The sequence below is a fragment of the Alligator mississippiensis genome, chromosome 1 (genome assembly GCF_030867095.1).
Source record: "Alligator mississippiensis isolate rAllMis1 chromosome 1, rAllMis1, whole genome shotgun sequence".
NCBI lineage: Eukaryota > Metazoa > Chordata > Crocodylia > Alligatoridae > Alligator > Alligator mississippiensis.
The window spans coordinates 94,856,223-94,872,369 of NC_081824.1; the positions used below are offsets into that span (position 1 = coordinate 94,856,223).

At 40.7% G+C, this 16,147-nt stretch overlaps 2 protein-coding genes across 11 annotated transcripts in view; both read left to right on the forward strand.

The window, feature by feature from the left end:
* CEP57L1 (centrosomal protein 57 like 1) overlaps positions 1-7,874 on the forward strand; it is a 29,283-nt gene extending 21,409 nt beyond the window's left edge. For 4 of the 5 annotated variants that reach the window (XM_019499932.2, XM_006258262.4, XM_019499933.2 and 1 more), the window contains 5 exons: positions 1,617-1,712; positions 2,708-2,785; positions 2,899-3,128; positions 5,122-5,266; positions 6,827-7,874. In XM_019499932.2, the coding sequence (XP_019355477.1) occupies positions 1,617-1,712; positions 2,708-2,785; positions 2,899-3,128; positions 5,122-5,266; positions 6,827-7,051 (774 nt within the window). In that variant the 3' untranslated portion in view covers positions 7,052-7,874. The other variant, XM_006258264.4, reaches the window with a different exon arrangement.
* A 2,035-nt stretch (positions 7,875-9,909) lies between these two features.
* The window catches only part of CCDC162 (uncharacterized), a 153,004-nt gene continuing 146,766 nt past the window's right edge, over positions 9,910-16,147 (forward strand). For 3 of the 6 annotated variants that reach the window (XM_019499889.2, XM_059732776.1, XM_059732771.1), the window contains exon 1: positions 9,912-10,079. The gene's annotated coding sequence lies outside the window, so the exon portion shown is untranslated. Of the gene's footprint in view, positions 10,080-16,147 lie in introns of all 6 variants that reach the window. The other 3 variants (XM_059732782.1, XM_059732784.1, XM_059732773.1) reach the window with 2 other exon arrangements.

The following is a 16,147-nucleotide window of genomic DNA, read 5'->3' on the forward strand; positions in this document are numbered from 1 at the left end:
ATTGAAAACTAATACAGCAACTCCTTGCTTAACGTAGCTATGTTCTTGAAAAATGCGACTAAATGAAATGATGTTAAGTAAATCCAATTATATCACAGTAATTACTTACTAGCAGGTGGTGGCCAAACAACGTTATAGCCGAACATTGCGCAACTTTAAACAAGTATGTTCTCTAATAGATCAGCGATGTAATAACAAAACAATGTTAACCAGGACGACATTAAGTGAGGAGTAGTACATTTGACTGCTTGAAGACTTCATAGTCATGATTGTCACTATTAGTCAGTGACAGTTTCTTTAGCAGAATTTGAAAAAAAATGTGTTTCCTATAGAGAACTGCATGAAGAACTTCTGTGCTGTGAGTGGGAGGGTGGGGTAGATGGAGTGCTCAGTTTTGTTGCATGGTGTGTCATTTACTCATCAGGAACAAATAAACAGCAGCCATTTTACAAGTTCATCTTTGTTATGCCCTCTTAGCCTCTCTCTCCGAGACTAATAAAAGATAACAAATGTTTTGTAGAGGGTAATACTTTGTGGGATGCTCTGTAACAAGAGTACATGAGTTGAATAAGTACTGAAAGAACCTAAAAATAAGTGAAGCTGGCATTTTTAGCATCTTTCACCACTGCTGTCACCTCCTGTAGCAGTTATGATGCAATTTCACTGACTTCCATCTGTCAGAAGACAGAATAAGCCCACAGATTGCAACCCATATGTCTTCCCACTAGAGCTTCACTGAATACCACAGTCCAAAAAATACACAAACTACTGTGTTTCTCTTAGAACAGGTTTTACTGCCACATGAGCAGAAAGCCCAGTAAGAATGTCTGATTGTCAGAAAATGGTAAACTAATTACTGTTGGCAAGTGTCTGTATCACGACTTTGCCAGATAGACTCATTGAGCTCAAGAAACTGCTTTTGTGCAGTAGGCTGAGCTGTCTGCTAATACTGGAATCCTCTTACTCTACTCCAGCTTTGTTAAGATATGGCTGTGGGATGGGAAACATCATCCTTTATCTGTCACTTGTCATATGACCTCCTCAACCTTCTCTTTCTTCATGCTGACCGAAGCACCTGGCTGTAGTCTGAGCATCTTATCATTTAGCCAGGTCTTATATATTCAAATATGAGGCCTTGTTCTTTCAAAGCTGAAATGGTAGCAACTTTATCAGATGCTGGCTCTGTATCTACAGTATTAATTGTAGAGCAATATCTAGAAAAACCTTGTCTTGACCACTGAAAGTGATGCTAAATGTTGCACACATGGTCTAGGCTCTCCATTCTTCTGCTGTTCTGAGTCACAGAAATTGAAAGGGATCATAGTTCCACAAAGTCTCTTTTCCACTGCAAAATTAAACTATCTTAACAACCAAGTGGTGATAGTTGAAAGATGCACCGGCTGCAGCTAGATTTGGGAATGGGGACTTTTGAAACCATACTGGAAAACCTCTACTCTATCACATCTCACACTGTTGAATCCCCATGCAAGGGTCATGTCTGTAAGAAGCACAGTAATTCCCATAATTAATTCCTTCCCTCATGTGGATGAAGACCCAGTTGGACTGGGCTATTTTAGCATGTAACTTTTTCTTTTTCATTTTTTTTTTAATTATAGCTTCAAACAGGACTTGAGATCAATAGAATTCTGATGTCTTCAGTTTCATCTCAAAATGAACCAAAAAGGAAAAATAGGAGGAAGAAAACAGTAAAGGTAATGTGACAGGTGCTACTGGCACCTGGGGGTCTTGCTGGAGTAGACTTTGATCCACACGATCTCACTGGAGAAGATGTGGAGGGAATTGTTCTATCCATTCTCTGCATTCTGTTGCTGACTTCTGAGATATAACCAGCTGCATAGCTTTCTTTATAGAGAACTAAGGTGTTTAAACTAAACCCAGGTACATAAGACATGGTATTGCCAGAGAAATTTATACACCTGGTCATTTGGGCTGGTAATAAAAGGAGGATGCTACCCACGTTGCTCCCTTGTGTACTCCTGGGTACAAAAACTGATATACACCTTAACCACATGAGCCCACATAGCTCCTGCGACTAATATGGACCTTTAACCTTGACTGACTGGTATTCAAAACAACTTGATTTAGAATTTTTTTTAAGACAGCGTAGCAAGTGTCTTACTGAAGTCCAGTAAAAATCACTCACTGCAGCTACCACTGCTGCAGCTCTGTTTAAAAAAAAAAAAGAAATAGGAAAAAAATACTCTAATTCAGAATTAATACTGGATTTATTTACTTTAAACACAGTCTACTGGTGACTTGTCCAGTTACCAGTTATGTGAATTTGTTTGGGTAGCTTTTACTATTCCCTGTCTTAATGTTGAGAATTTTTCCTCTACTAGGGAAAAGCAGGTAAAGATGTAATGCCCATTAAAGAGACAGATTGAAAAGCTGTATTTCAGTGGCTATTCACATGCAAGTTTTGTATACAATGCCTTGCTGCTGAAATGCAGTTTGGTCTTGTTCTTGCTGGGAGGTAAAAACCTACTGATATTTTTATTTGTATTGTGACAGCTCCCTAAATGGATTGCTCCATGTCTGAGGCTCTTTTGTGCCAGATACTGTGTAGTCACCAAAAGAAGTTGATCTATGCTCCAAAATGCTTCCAGTCTTATTTGTTAGAGTAAATTTAAGATTGCTTGGTTCAGTAAACTCTGTTTCTTCCCTGTTCCTGTCGCCTGTCTATTAGAAAAACCCTAGTCTCAAGAAAGTGACTCCACCACAATTTTATGTTAAGACTGGAGTGCTGCCATTTGTGGCTGGGAAGGTGAGTCTGAGTGACTACATATTCTCACTAAACAAATGTCATCTTCTTTAAAATGAACACTATTCTTTCATTGCATTCATTATAGCTGCTAACAAAAGCTTACTCTTCTTAAGTCTGCCAGCTCCAGCCATTCTGTTAGTGCAAATGTACAAAGCGTCTTGCATATGATGAAATATCGCAGTCCATGCGTCTCATCACAGTATCCAGAAAAGGCTGAATGCAGAGTTTCCAGAAGAACTATTGCTTCCAAATCAGTGTCATCCTGTTCCACATCTTCTTCTGTCACTGAAAATCTCTCTGACCTTTTGTTGGCAATACAGGATGAGCTGGGTCAAATGAGCTTGTAAGTATGAACCTAGGAACTATTTTCCAGAGGACAAAAGAAGTGTGGTACTGTGAGCACACATGACTTCCAGCTGCAGCCCTTGGGGAGTTGCTGAGATGCTATACTAGATCTAGCTTTTGAGGGTATAAAAATACTTCTGGATGGGGTTTGAAGTGTACCTGGCAAGTAAAGATTTGTTTCTTTGGGGAAGTTTTTGTTTTGGGCTCATGAGCAGAAGACGTTTTGTTACCTTTTTTTAACCTAGTCCCTTCCAAGCAGCAGTTACAGCTGCAGCAAACTTAAAATTCAGCCTGAAGGATCCCCTCTTCTTTAGCCCTGTGATGCACGATAGAAAAGCCTCTTAGTTGAGGACTGTTTCCCCTGTAAAGTAGGGATGCTGTTCATTTTGCCCTTATTGGAAAGGTAAGGTATGTACTTCACAGTTAGTCCAAGCGATTGGTACCTGGGTCTGAGGGTGCAGGTCAGCTCCTAGACTGAGTAGAAGCATCACCCTGCAAAGTGCTGCTTGCATACTGTATTCTTATTGTTTCTGCACTTGCCTGTGTATCTGAAGGTATATCCCATGGTTCTCTGTGTTAAGACATTCTCCTATTATTTCCCTGTTAATTGCAGCAAAATTTGCCAGTCTTTTAAAGGAGTTGCGGAAATGTATTGGGAAATGATCAGGTCTTGAATGATCTTGTGTTCTGACTGCTCCTGTCTGAGCTAAAACACAGCTTGGGTTTTAACTAATATCCCTAGATAGAAAAGCAAGCATGGATTCAAAGCACAAATAAGAATGTATTTGAGGGTTTTGTGTCCTGGGGGCTGATGAGGTTGGCAACAATGTGTAGAAATGTTGGTTAAAACAACATTGTAGATGCACCCACTTGAACTAACAAGGAGCTGTGGTCTGGAATAGAAGCAGGTTGTTAGGCCAAAAAAGACTCCTTTACTAGTTTGAAACCCTTGGTTTCTTGTCAAATCTGTCAAGTCCTTGATGCTTGGAGCCACCCACACATACTTAATAACTGAATTTTGAAATGCATGTGTAGGTTCAGAAGACCTGGCTTATAAATAATACTGAAATTAGAATTGTGGGTCCTCCTTTTAAGGGAGGCAGCATTGGGTTAATCGAAACTGCTTACTGCTTCATAGCCATAAGTATGCAAAGAATTGTTTTTGTATTTGTGCTACTTGGATGAAAAAACTACTTTATAGGAGCAACTGGGCTGGAGAAAACAATTGTTACCCATTTTCAATAGCGCTTGTAATGTGCTAAGCATTTTACAAGCATAAAAGAAGTCATGGTCCAAGCCATAATGATGAATAATCAGAAAGCATGTTATTGTTTATAACTGGTGCACAGTTTTACTCTGTCTGTTAGGCAGCTAGCTCTAGCCCATTCTTTGTCTTGTTTGTAGAATGAAATAATTGGCACCTGTATTTTACCACACTGCTTGCCAGGAACAACAAGCCTTGGTGGTGCTGTTCCTGTTGAGTAAAGGCCTTAATTTGACTAATTTGTTGGAAAAAAAACCTGTGACTTCCATTAGGGATCCTAAAATGAGGTTTTGTGGATTAAATTAAACTCTGACTCTGAGGTAATTTGGGTGGGGGTTGGGACCAGTGCTTTGGGTTTGTATTGACTGTTTATTTGAACAGGATTTTTAATTTCTTGCATTCCAATTTACCATTGTGTATGATGCTGCCATGCTCTCAAACAGTCATGGTTATTATTTGTTACTCTGGAAATGGCTTGCAATACATATGCAAAAAAAGCACATTAATTGATTACAGACTTATGGAAAAAAGGGACTTTTTATCACTGTAATAGTACTTGCCTGGGATGTTCAGACTACCTCTGTGTGAAGAAATCATGACTGATGTTTTATCTCACAAAGAAACCTCTTAGAATTTAAACTCATTCAGTAGATTAAATGTGTAAAAGAAGAATGTTATGGAAATATCCCACGAGCACTACATATATAGTATTTTTGCTTCTAATCAGTGAACATCAAGAACTCTTGAAGCAGATACAGGAAACTGAGAACTGTGAAGTTCGCGAAGACCTTGAACGTGAATTGGATTGTCTGGTAAAGCAAATGGAGATTAAAGGCGATCAAATATCCAAGTTGAAAAAACACCAAGCCAGTGTAAGGAAGTGAATCTTAAATAATTTAATTAAGGGGTAGAGGAAATACTGCAGTGGAGTTATTTTTCATCTATTGCCTATATTTAAAATCTTGTTGACACCCACAGGTCAGTATATTGAAACATGAATGCCTAAAATGTTGCAACTAATTAGGTGTCTATTTGCCTCCAATTCCTATCTCTGAAATCAGTTCACTTATGTATATTTTCATATATGGGTGCCTAACGAGCACGCGCGCACACACACATTTTCTATATGCATTTGGGAATTAGAACCAGTATTTTCAAATATGGATGCCTAAATAATGCACACGTATATATGTATGTAGCCCCACACACACGCACACATTTATGGAAGTACACACGCACGCACGCACGTGTGCATTTTACATTTTTTAGGCAACCATATTTGAAAACACTGGTTCTAATTCCCAAATTAGCTAACATTTCCTCTTTAAAATGGGCTGGGTGAGGAGCTGCTGTGGGGCTGGGAACTTGAGGCAGGGACAACATAGTCCAGAGCTGGGGCACAATTAAAATCTGCTGCCCATACATTAGAGCAACCCCCCGCCCAGCTGTGTCTTGCCAGTGCTGCTGGGGCTGGTCTCCATGGAAACCCTGGTCCATTTGTCATGGCCCTGCTGCTGCAAGGGTCTCCTTAGAAACTGGCTACAGTGATGCAGGCAGGGGCTGCTGGGAAATGGAGTCCAGATGCTGGCCAGATCCACCGTTTTGTCCACCCCTGATTTATAGCATCTCAAATATTCTTATGTTTACAGTGTGTAAAATGATAGGGCCCCACCCCTCTCTCCCTCTCATTAATATGAAAAGAACCAGGAAAAGCTGTATTTTTCCAGCTTTTTCCTTCCTTGTTCCTCTTTGATGCCAACATATGTAGGGTCACATATGAACTTGTCATAATTCAAACAGTAAGCTGTACTTCTATTTCATAAGCCATGATGTTCGCTAGGATGCATGGCAGAATTCTTTATCCTTACTAAAGGATTTAATGTCTGAATCTGCATGTTGACCACTTTAAAAATGCAACCTGTATTCTCCCTGCTGGAGTGACCTTTCATGAAGATTTCATGGTATATACACAAATCAAGATACATGCCAGGCACTTCTGAATGTCAGACATTTTATAGCAATATCAACCTTATGATATTTGTTCTTATAATGAGCCAAGAGAAATGCTGAGGCTTTATGGCTAAAATCTAGATACAATAGCTAAACTATCTAGAAAGAAGCTATAACTGTGTGATAAATAACAGAATGTAAAGCAGAAGAGGCTGTCAGGGCTAGGTTTTTGGATGAGACAGAGTTCTTCTCTCATGCAAACATTTACATCTTAAATATTGCAGGAAAAAACCTAACTTTACATTTCAAAAGTATATTTCTAATGCTTGCTGTTCCTAGAGAAATAAATCTAGTATATCTTTTCATGGGGTAACCTTTAGACGTATTTTCAAACACCAAATAACATTAATGTCATGTGAGGGAGGATCTCTTTCCAATGTCTGTTGTGAACATAAAACTGCACACATGATCTTTCCCTTTAGGTTCAGAAATTAAGAGAAAAGGCTCAGAAATTGAAGAGAGAGGCAGCTCGTGTCAAACTCAAATCTGATGATATGGAAGGAATAAAAGAGATTCCAGTTACTCCAAAGGAAAATTATTCTATATCTTGTCCAGGACAAAAAAGCAAAAGCTCTCTTCAGCTGTTGAAAAATATGCAGAAACTTCAGTCTACACTCAAGAAAGATGATATTATGTGGGAACAATAGTTTTAAATTTTATATTGGCAGTGCCTTTAGCTGGCATCTTCAAACATTGTATGAAAGTTCATAGGCTTTAGATTTAACAAATACTAGAATTAATTCAATGTTCTTGGCAAATCTATAAAATGTGTTGTGCAATGTCTAAAGTATATGTTAATGTAATAGTCAATAGTCAATTTCAGTTCTGTAAATTAAGAGATTTAGAATGAACAAACCAACCACCCTGTAGCTATGCAGATATTTTAAATAAAGTCATTTTTAATTGTTTGTTTCATGAAATATCTACTAATGGCTTTTGTATGTTTCTTTTCATGATTTTTGTTTGCTTTTTTAACTTGTCAAAATAAAACTCAAGACTTCTCATGTTGCGTATAATTTTTATAGCATACAGTATTTTATTCTCTTTCCTCAAACTGATATTATTTGTTTTGAAGAGGAAGGAGAGTCCAAAGCAGAGCCAAAACTCATGACTCAGTGCAGAAGGACATACTGTATTAATCCTGCTTCCCTCATCTTAAAGGGCCAAAACTAATTAAAATCAATAGTAGAGTTCCTTTTGTAAAGTTTTGAAGATTCAGATCTTTACAACCAAGTCAAACAAATTACTATAATTGTCTGTCTCTTGTGATATATGCATATTAATTAATGTATTTTCATGTATTCATTAAATGATGTGGAAAATAGTTTTGAAAGTGGGGTAAAAGGTGAGAGAACTCTTCTTCTGTGTTTTTTGAAGGTATTTTTTTATGTTGTTTTATATGTCCTATCACCACCTTTAAAATATGCTGTGGGTTCTTCAAAGAAAATAAAGACACATGTATACATTTAATCCTGCTTAATTACAGTTAATGCACTTTGGCACCATCTGTCACTCATATACTATCTCTTTTTTAATATGGCTTCTCAAAGTTTTTGACTAAACATTTGGAAGGGACAAATACCTAAAACCTAGGTTAGTAGCTAACCTACAACTCTGTCAACTGAGCCTGTCCAATCATGATGTAAGCAGGTCTGGAGCCCTTGATGTAGACTGGGCCTAGAACTGTATTATTGGCTCTCAATTTAGGAACAAGTCACCTAGTGTACTACAGCTGGATGTTTTCAAATTTACAGCTGTCTATGTCATTTGTTACTAGTGCTCTATGCTTTCACTCCTTGCATAAATGTAATAGACTCGCCGTTTGTCACCATGCAGAAGTGAATTTCTGGCTTGGTACTGGACCAGTCTCCTCCCTCAAATACTGCTGCCTCTGCAATCCTAAGAACCATCAGTCAGATTTATGAAATTAGGTGGTGAAGGAAGGACTGGGACTTCATTCTCAAGACAGTAGAACATTCCCAATAGCATACTTAGCCATGTGTTTACGGATAAACTAAAAAACAAGAAAAGAGCACCCTGAGCAGCAATTGTCTCTCCAAATCACAAAGGTGCACATAAGCCACATGTATTGGAAACTTCTACTTGATAGTAGGAAAGGAGCAGACACTGTTTGAAGGAGAACTTCTTTCTCTGTCTATAGATTGGGAGACGGCCCAGTGTTTGTTTTCCCAGGAATGAAGTTCTATACTGAACCTGCAGCCCATACACATCAGTGCTAACCAGAATGTGTGTGTGTGGTAGTGGAGGGGGAGGAGGGAGATGAAGAGGGCTAGTCCCACTAATCTAAGAGTGGGTTACTGCAAATTGTGTTAAAGATATTTCTGAGAGCTTGCATTTACCAGAACAAAATGTAGTGATCTGTTGTGGCAGTTCAGTGAGGCAGTACTGCTCAACTTTGTGAAGAGATGTGGGTGGTTCCTTCGAATGTTTTTGCACATAAGATCTTGCAAAGAGAAGAGCTAATTCTGCTTCCAAAGACTTTTTTCTAGTAGTTGCTGACAGAAGTGAATCTTTAATCAGATGATGATAGATAGCACTGCACTGTTGTAGCAGGCAAGTTGACAAAGCACTTCAGGGTCTTTTGGATGAATGAGTCATTCTTCACCTGTGAAGGAAGAAGAATGCAGCACGTGAGTGCTTCTGTATAAGCTGCGCTGTATTAATAATTAAATTTAAAATGCTGTGTAAGCAGGAGTCTTATAAACAGAGTAAACTGTTTCAGTGGTTGGTGACTGATTTTTGCTGTTGCAAATTTTAAGATTTACATGTATTAAATACTTTTGCCAGCAGAGTAGGAAGCCAGAATGTTTAAATAAGACTTATTTTAGTTCAGTTCCTTCCAGTTTGTGCCAGGCCTTAGGTCTGGAAGTTCTTACCTTTCTCTCCCATTCTGCATGCCTGGACTAGAACAATGGGTTGTGTGTTTAAAATACATACACCACAGCAACTTTAAATGCAAGTGTAGATGCATTTTTTAAAACTTGTTAACTAATCAGGGCCTATTCCTAGTCCAGGGTACCCCTTGCATTTATCATGAGCAGCCAGCTTTTTTATTTTGGAAATAGCAAATCTTGTCAGAGAGAGTGTTCTAAAAGGAACATTTTTCTTAGTAGAGACAGGACTTTTGCGAAAAGAAAGCTGTCTTTCAGCATTGCTGGAGATGGAGAGGTACAATTTTTCTATTATTATTTTGCACAGAAGGAACACCTACATTTTGTGATTGCAGCATTGATAAAAATGGCTTAGCTCCCCACCAGCTGTGGGGGAAGTAGGTGCATATCATTATAGCAGGGAAACCTAGGTGTAGAGACGGACAGGATTCTGCCCTGAGGGGTGCCTCCAAGGTGAGCATAGTTGCAGTGGCAGCCCCAGTTGTGAGGGACAGCGTTGATGTTCTCTGTAGCATTTATGCTGGATCCAATCAGAGGCCATTGCACTCCACCCTGTAGTATGTTCAGTGTACTGGGGTCACCATGGTTACAGCCAGGGCTGTCTGCACACTGGGAAGTAGCAATGGCATCAGCTGCTTCCTTCTGTTGATTTGATTTAGTTGACTATGGAAACCGGTGGGAACCTCCAGCAGTGAAGTCCGACCTTTTCCCTTGCTGCAAGTACCGTGCATTAACTGGAGCTAATCTAGGTCCAGTTAGACAGGTAGCGTATGGCTCAGAAACTCTTTGTGGGGGCTTTGGTGATGTGGTTCTGTTTGCAGGCTGTAAGGAGGGGGACAGCACGTCTGTAGGCAGAGCTGGAGCAAGCTGTGTCAAGTATTTACATGCATTTCCAAACTGGTGCTCAGGCCAACAGTCAGTTCAAATGAAGCTGGCCTCAGCTTGCCTGTCTGCATAGGGTGGGGAGAGAAAAAGGAAGAAACTAGATATAAATAGTTTGTCAGTCTAGCTTTCAACTCTTTCCCCCCCCCCCCCCCCCCCCCAAACTCATGTAAAAAGCATTCCTAGTTAAAAGCGTTCCTAGGTGAGGGGGCTTGATAAGATAAGGAAAAAATATGAGTTGATCACGTAGCAGTTTTTAAGTCATTATAGACTAGGACTCCATCTTTTAACAAGTTAACCTAATCTTTAATTCTAAAATTTTACTCCTGCTTGTTTTCTGGAACTGTTTGAATCATCTCAATGTGTGTATTGTTCATCATTAGAGAAACAGAATGTATAGATACTGTTCCACATGTTAAAAGAAAAAACAATTAAATCTGAGATTGCCTTTGACTTCCTCAGATAATTAAGTATAGGTCTTACACCTTTTGCTAGGAAAAAAATAGAAATCAAGAATGCTTTTTAAAGTAGCATAAATACATATATATATTTGTTTTTCAAATTGTATCTCCTCTTTACCTCAGACCTGGTAATTTATTAGCAGATTTACAGTTTGAGGCAATTCACGTAATATGGCATCTTCAAAGGAAACCAGGGTCTTGATGGGACATTTATAGATGTGCTCTGGGAGTGGGGAGGGGCACTTTAATTAGAGCGGCTCTGAGGGCACCTATACATGTAAGGGACCTCTACTCCAACATGTGCTAATTAGCAATTAATTGAGTCTTCTGGAGCATGCTAATTAGCACGCTTCAGCAGGTTCCACGTCATGTATTCAGCGTCCACACATTTCAAAATGTGAGCGGGGGGGCGGTTTATCTAAAGCTCTTCCTGTCGCATTTTGAAGTGTGGGACACTGAATACAGGTGATGTTGCAGGCACTTTACTTAAAGCGTCCCTGCCGCCATTTTTCAGTGCAGGGACACTGATACATGTGACTGGAGCTGATATATGTGACTGGTAATTACCATGTTCCAGCGGACTCAATTAATCGAGTCTTCTGTAATTACCACATGTCAGAGCAGCCTCATTGTACATGTATATGCCTATTGGAACAAATAGTTCTGAAATCTGCAGCAGTCAAGGGAACTTTGGATGAGTTTTTAGGACCCAGGGTCTGTGAGATTTGGGCATTCAGTTTGTACTGAAATTTCAGCAGCTGTTGAGAACCCATCTCCCTAGGTGTTTTTGAGAATCCCAACCGTGAATTTTGTGAGTGGGTAGAGTTGTCAAGCAGTTTTTTGGAATTTTTTAACTAAAGCAATTAAATTAGGCTTAATGAGTCCTTAGTTTGGAATCTTACAGTTTCTTATATTTATATGTGATAGTTTTGTTTCTTCTACTTCCGTCAGAGTTGACCTCTCTCTTGACTTCTTATTTGTGTTTGCATTTTGAATGTCATTGAAATAGGCAGCCAACAAGACACACGCACAAAAATAACACAACCCATTTGCCTTGCACAGGCTAACCACTGACAACAGGACTGATTACTGCTCTAATCTGGGATTCCATTTTGTGGTTAGACATAAAGGAAATAGGACAAAGGCTACAAGCCAAAAAATATAATTAGAAACATAAAAGAGCAAATTGTATCCAATAACTGTTCACATTCCTGCTGTTACCAGAACATGCTAGTGCAAATTAAGCATTAATGATCTGTTACTTAAGTTTGTTGGAAACACTTCGCCCCAGTACAAAAGGAGTCGAGTTTGAAAACATATACATTACAGTTTTTCTACCAAGCAAAGCTAGGGTTTAGACATATTCATAAATCCTGTGTGTTCTGGGAGTAGGAATTGGCAAAAACATGCTTAGAAAAATGTTAGGGCAGGATCTCACTGGGACTTGGATCCTGACTAATATAACTAGCTACAGATGTTTGTGTGCACTGAAAGATTTATTGAAAGATTTTAGCTTCCCAGAATAAGAGTGCCACACAGGCCTATGATAATTTTACAGCGGAAAAACAAGAAACTAAGGATAAGGGAGCATATGTTCTTATTTCTCATGAAAAGTTTTGTTTTTCTCTGTTTGCCTGTTTCTTTGGAATCTGCAAGGCTGCAAAACTATGTTGTACTCTGGTAGGGCCTGATCCGGAGGCCACTAAATCAGTTGGTATCTTTCCACTGGCTTTAATGGACTTTGGACTAGTCCCCTTAAAAGTAACCTAAGCCATAATGCAAATTATGTGTCCAGTAGAGTTTTAGCAATTGATGGGCTGTGACCACCACTTAATCCACTACAAGCAACAAACTCTCTTTCAGTCCTGTATGCTTCCCGTGTGTTTGTTACATCATGGTGTTTTTTGTTGCCTTAAACTTGGGTCTCATTCTTGAAAACACTTAGGTATAGGCTTAATGTTTCTTGGATGAATAGTTTCATTCATTTCAGTGATAGTTTGTAGGAGCACAGCCTTAGATTAAGCTCTGTTTTAAGAAGGGATTATAGGTTTAGAAGAAACCTCTGTGATCATAAACTCCAATATCCTGCTATCCCAGGCAACCTTGTCATATAATCCCTCTCAAAAATGTATTGAGTTCTGTTTTAACCCTAGTTAAGATTTCCCCTCAAGTTTCTTATTAGACAGTTGTACCAGATTCTTACTCTTCTGAAGTTTTGAAACCTTGTAATTTCTAGCATAAATTACATGCACGGCTGGCAGGTACTGCACAGTCATTAAGTACATGCTTTAGCTAAAGCACTTTAGTTAAAGCAAGTACTAAATGACTGCGCAGTACCAACTGCTCAGTCAGGAGCATGTGTAGATGTGCCTATTAGGTAAATTTCTCTCTTAATGTCACAACTATTGAGCAACATTCTAAGATCAAATCAATCTGTAGAAAATCTTTGGTAAGGCTTGTCTTATTGAAGAAATGTATGTATGTAAAAATAATACAACAGCAAAAAACTGCAGGTTTTATAATTCTAACAGGCCAAGGTAGCCATGTTAGCCTGAAGTCAGACAGAAGGCAGGGCAGGGTGGCACCTTAAAGACTAACTCATTCAGAAAGGCATAAACTTTTGTAGATAACAGTCTATGTTGGCAGCAGTGACAATCCTTCGATTTGAGGATTGTCTTTACTATGGCTCATTGACAGGTCTTGAGGTGACTTAAGAGTCCAATCCTTGAGCCACAGATCTGTCTGCAGAAGTTGCAGGTCTCTGCAGGGCAGAGTAGACTGTGGGCTGGGATTCCCCTCCTTTTTCTTCCTCCACACTCAGTTCTCTGCTTCAAGGGCAAGATGCTTTACCTTGAAACAGGCTGTTGCTTGCTTGAGGTTTTGGCACTATTGGAGTTGGTTAGCAGCCAGCTCCTCCCAGCTTTTGAGATTGGCATCCGTTTGCTTGAGACATACCTTCAGTGTTGCTACAAGATCTTAGGCCTTAACTGAGATGGGAGTAGAGCACTTGTTTTGGGAGCTAAGAGTTGGGCATCTGCACATAATGTCTGGTCCAGCAAAGTTGGGGCCTAAGGATCACCAGCTCAATGCTGGTGCCACGGGCTAGCTGGCAGTGACCTAGCCCAGGGATTTTGAAAGGGTAAAGGATGATAGAAGGACTTGGGATTCCCTTTCCTCACCAATCAGGCCCCAGAGACTCACCCTCCGTGTTCCCTGATTGGCCCCTTGGGTCACCTGGAGGGGAATAAAAGGGGCAGTGTGGCTGACTCAAGGGAGAGACCAGCGAGGGACCATGAGGAAGGAACTTCAAAGAGCTGGGCCAGCAGGGCGGGAGTAGTTGCCCCAGAAGAGCCTGAAGGAGAGGGACCTGCAGGCAGCAGTTGGACCCTCAGCAGCATGGCGTGCGGCCGGCAGGAGAAGCTCCCTGCTGGGCTCCAGGATTGCCTACGAGAGGCTGTGGCCAGCAGGAGAGGCTCCCCTGCTCCAGCAAGGATCTGAGCAGCGACCTGAGAGGCTCCCAGCCCTGCTTCCAGCTCCTCCAATAAAAGGTCAAGCAGTGTGACATGAGGCCAGAGCTCCAGGAAGGTCAAGACCCAAGCAGGTTGGAGTAGTGCTAGCACTGGTGGCTGTGTTGCAGCTTTTCTGCCTATCATGTGGGGTATCTGAGTTCAAATCCTAGCTGGGGTGACTTGGGGTGAGTGAGCTAATAAGGAGAAATTCCTCTTGCAGTGGAAGGGGGCCATTGTGTTTTCCTGCCTCCCCCCCCCTCCAGGTACCTAGGCCCTATATTTCCTTGTCATTTGACATTTTGTATTTTGTGCCTTTTTATATTTCACCAACTGGTATTGTTTGTTCTGCTGTTTGTGTTTTACACTTTGGTTAACCCTGTCTTTTGTCAACTGGATGAATATGTCTATGATTGTAAGTGTCTAACCTTTGTTGAATCCTGCCCCCTCGGGCGCTGTAGTGTCCCCTATACCCCCTGGTTTATACTGGTTATGTTCGCAGTATTGTTCTCTCATTAAAAGGTATATGGTTAAGTCCCCAGTGGTGGTCTGGCTCTGCTGTATAGGGGGAGGAGAGTCCCTACACCTCCCACAGCGCTTGTGCACCTGCTTTGATCCCTTCAGTTGGAGAGGGGTACCTCTTGGAGTATCGCCCGGGTTACACTGGTAATGCTTGCTTCAGCAATGGCATTGTGCTGTTGTTGGTGCAGTGATCTTCCCATTTGATGGCATGACAAAGTAGGCTTTAGCCTATAAAAGTTTATGCCATTCTGAACAAGTCTGTGCCTTTCTGAACAAGTTTGTTTTTAAGCTCATCATACAAGCTTTAGTTAAAGCTCCCCTGCCACCATTTTTCATCAGGGGCATGCTGATACATAAGATGGTGGAATCTGCTGGAACACAATGATTACAGCACGTCAGAGCAGCCACGCTGCTCATGTATAGGCACCCAATGAGCCACTGTCTGGTATTATTGCTCAATGTGTGGATTCCATCTGGGTGTTTATAAAGATTGCAGCCTTCGATTTAAGTACTGTGCTGTTTGCTGGACACTGCATTCGTACAGGGGGCTGTCCAAGATATTCATCTTGCCAAGTGTTGTTTTGAAGCATCTGTATTGAGATCTTAGTCTGTTCAGTTTGACCCATACTTCTTTGTCAAGGTCGTGTCCAACAAGAGACTTGTTTGGTGTGGGTATAAAAAACTGTAGGAATAGGTCTGACCTTTCCCAGTGGTTGGCCCACTCTGCTGCTGCCCATAGGTTTGGTTTGGTATCCCCAATCTCTTCCAGGAGCTTGTAGGCATCATGTATATTAAGTGGTTTATGACTTTTAAGCCTCTTAAGCTTCCATTTCGTTGGGTCTTCAGTTAACAGTTGATGGAGCCGGCGATTTTCATCATCTCTTGCCTCTATTGTCAGTAATGATGTTAGGGTCTGTCTTCTTATATCACTTGGTCCAATGCCTGAGAGTACAGGGAGTACATGTGTGTGTGGGTGTCAGTTGTGCAGCCTGTTATGAGTCTCAGTGCACTAAGTACAGTGTCAAGCTTTTTAGTGAGACGACTTCTGGACCATACACAAGTATGGGAAACCCTCACTATTTTCAGGTTTAGCATTCGTGGTTTCAAATATTCACAAATGCTGAACCCACTTCTTAAATACACTCCCGCCGCTGCCAGAGCAGCCATGCCCCGCAGCCGCCAGCGTTCATGAGTGCAGTGCCTTATTTGCAGATTTCGCCATTTGCGGGGGATACAAGAATGTATCCCCCATGAATGGTGAGGGCCACCTGTACAATATTCTGCTAGAGCATATACCATTTTGAGTGCAGTGGTTCTGAGCACTTCGAAGTTGGCATCCCATGTCATGTTGGTTTAACATCTTAAGGCAGCTACCCATGCAGACCTTACTGCTGACCTTCTGAATGTGATATTTATAGGTGAGGGAATGGTCTAATGCAGGGGTGGGCAATTATTTCAGC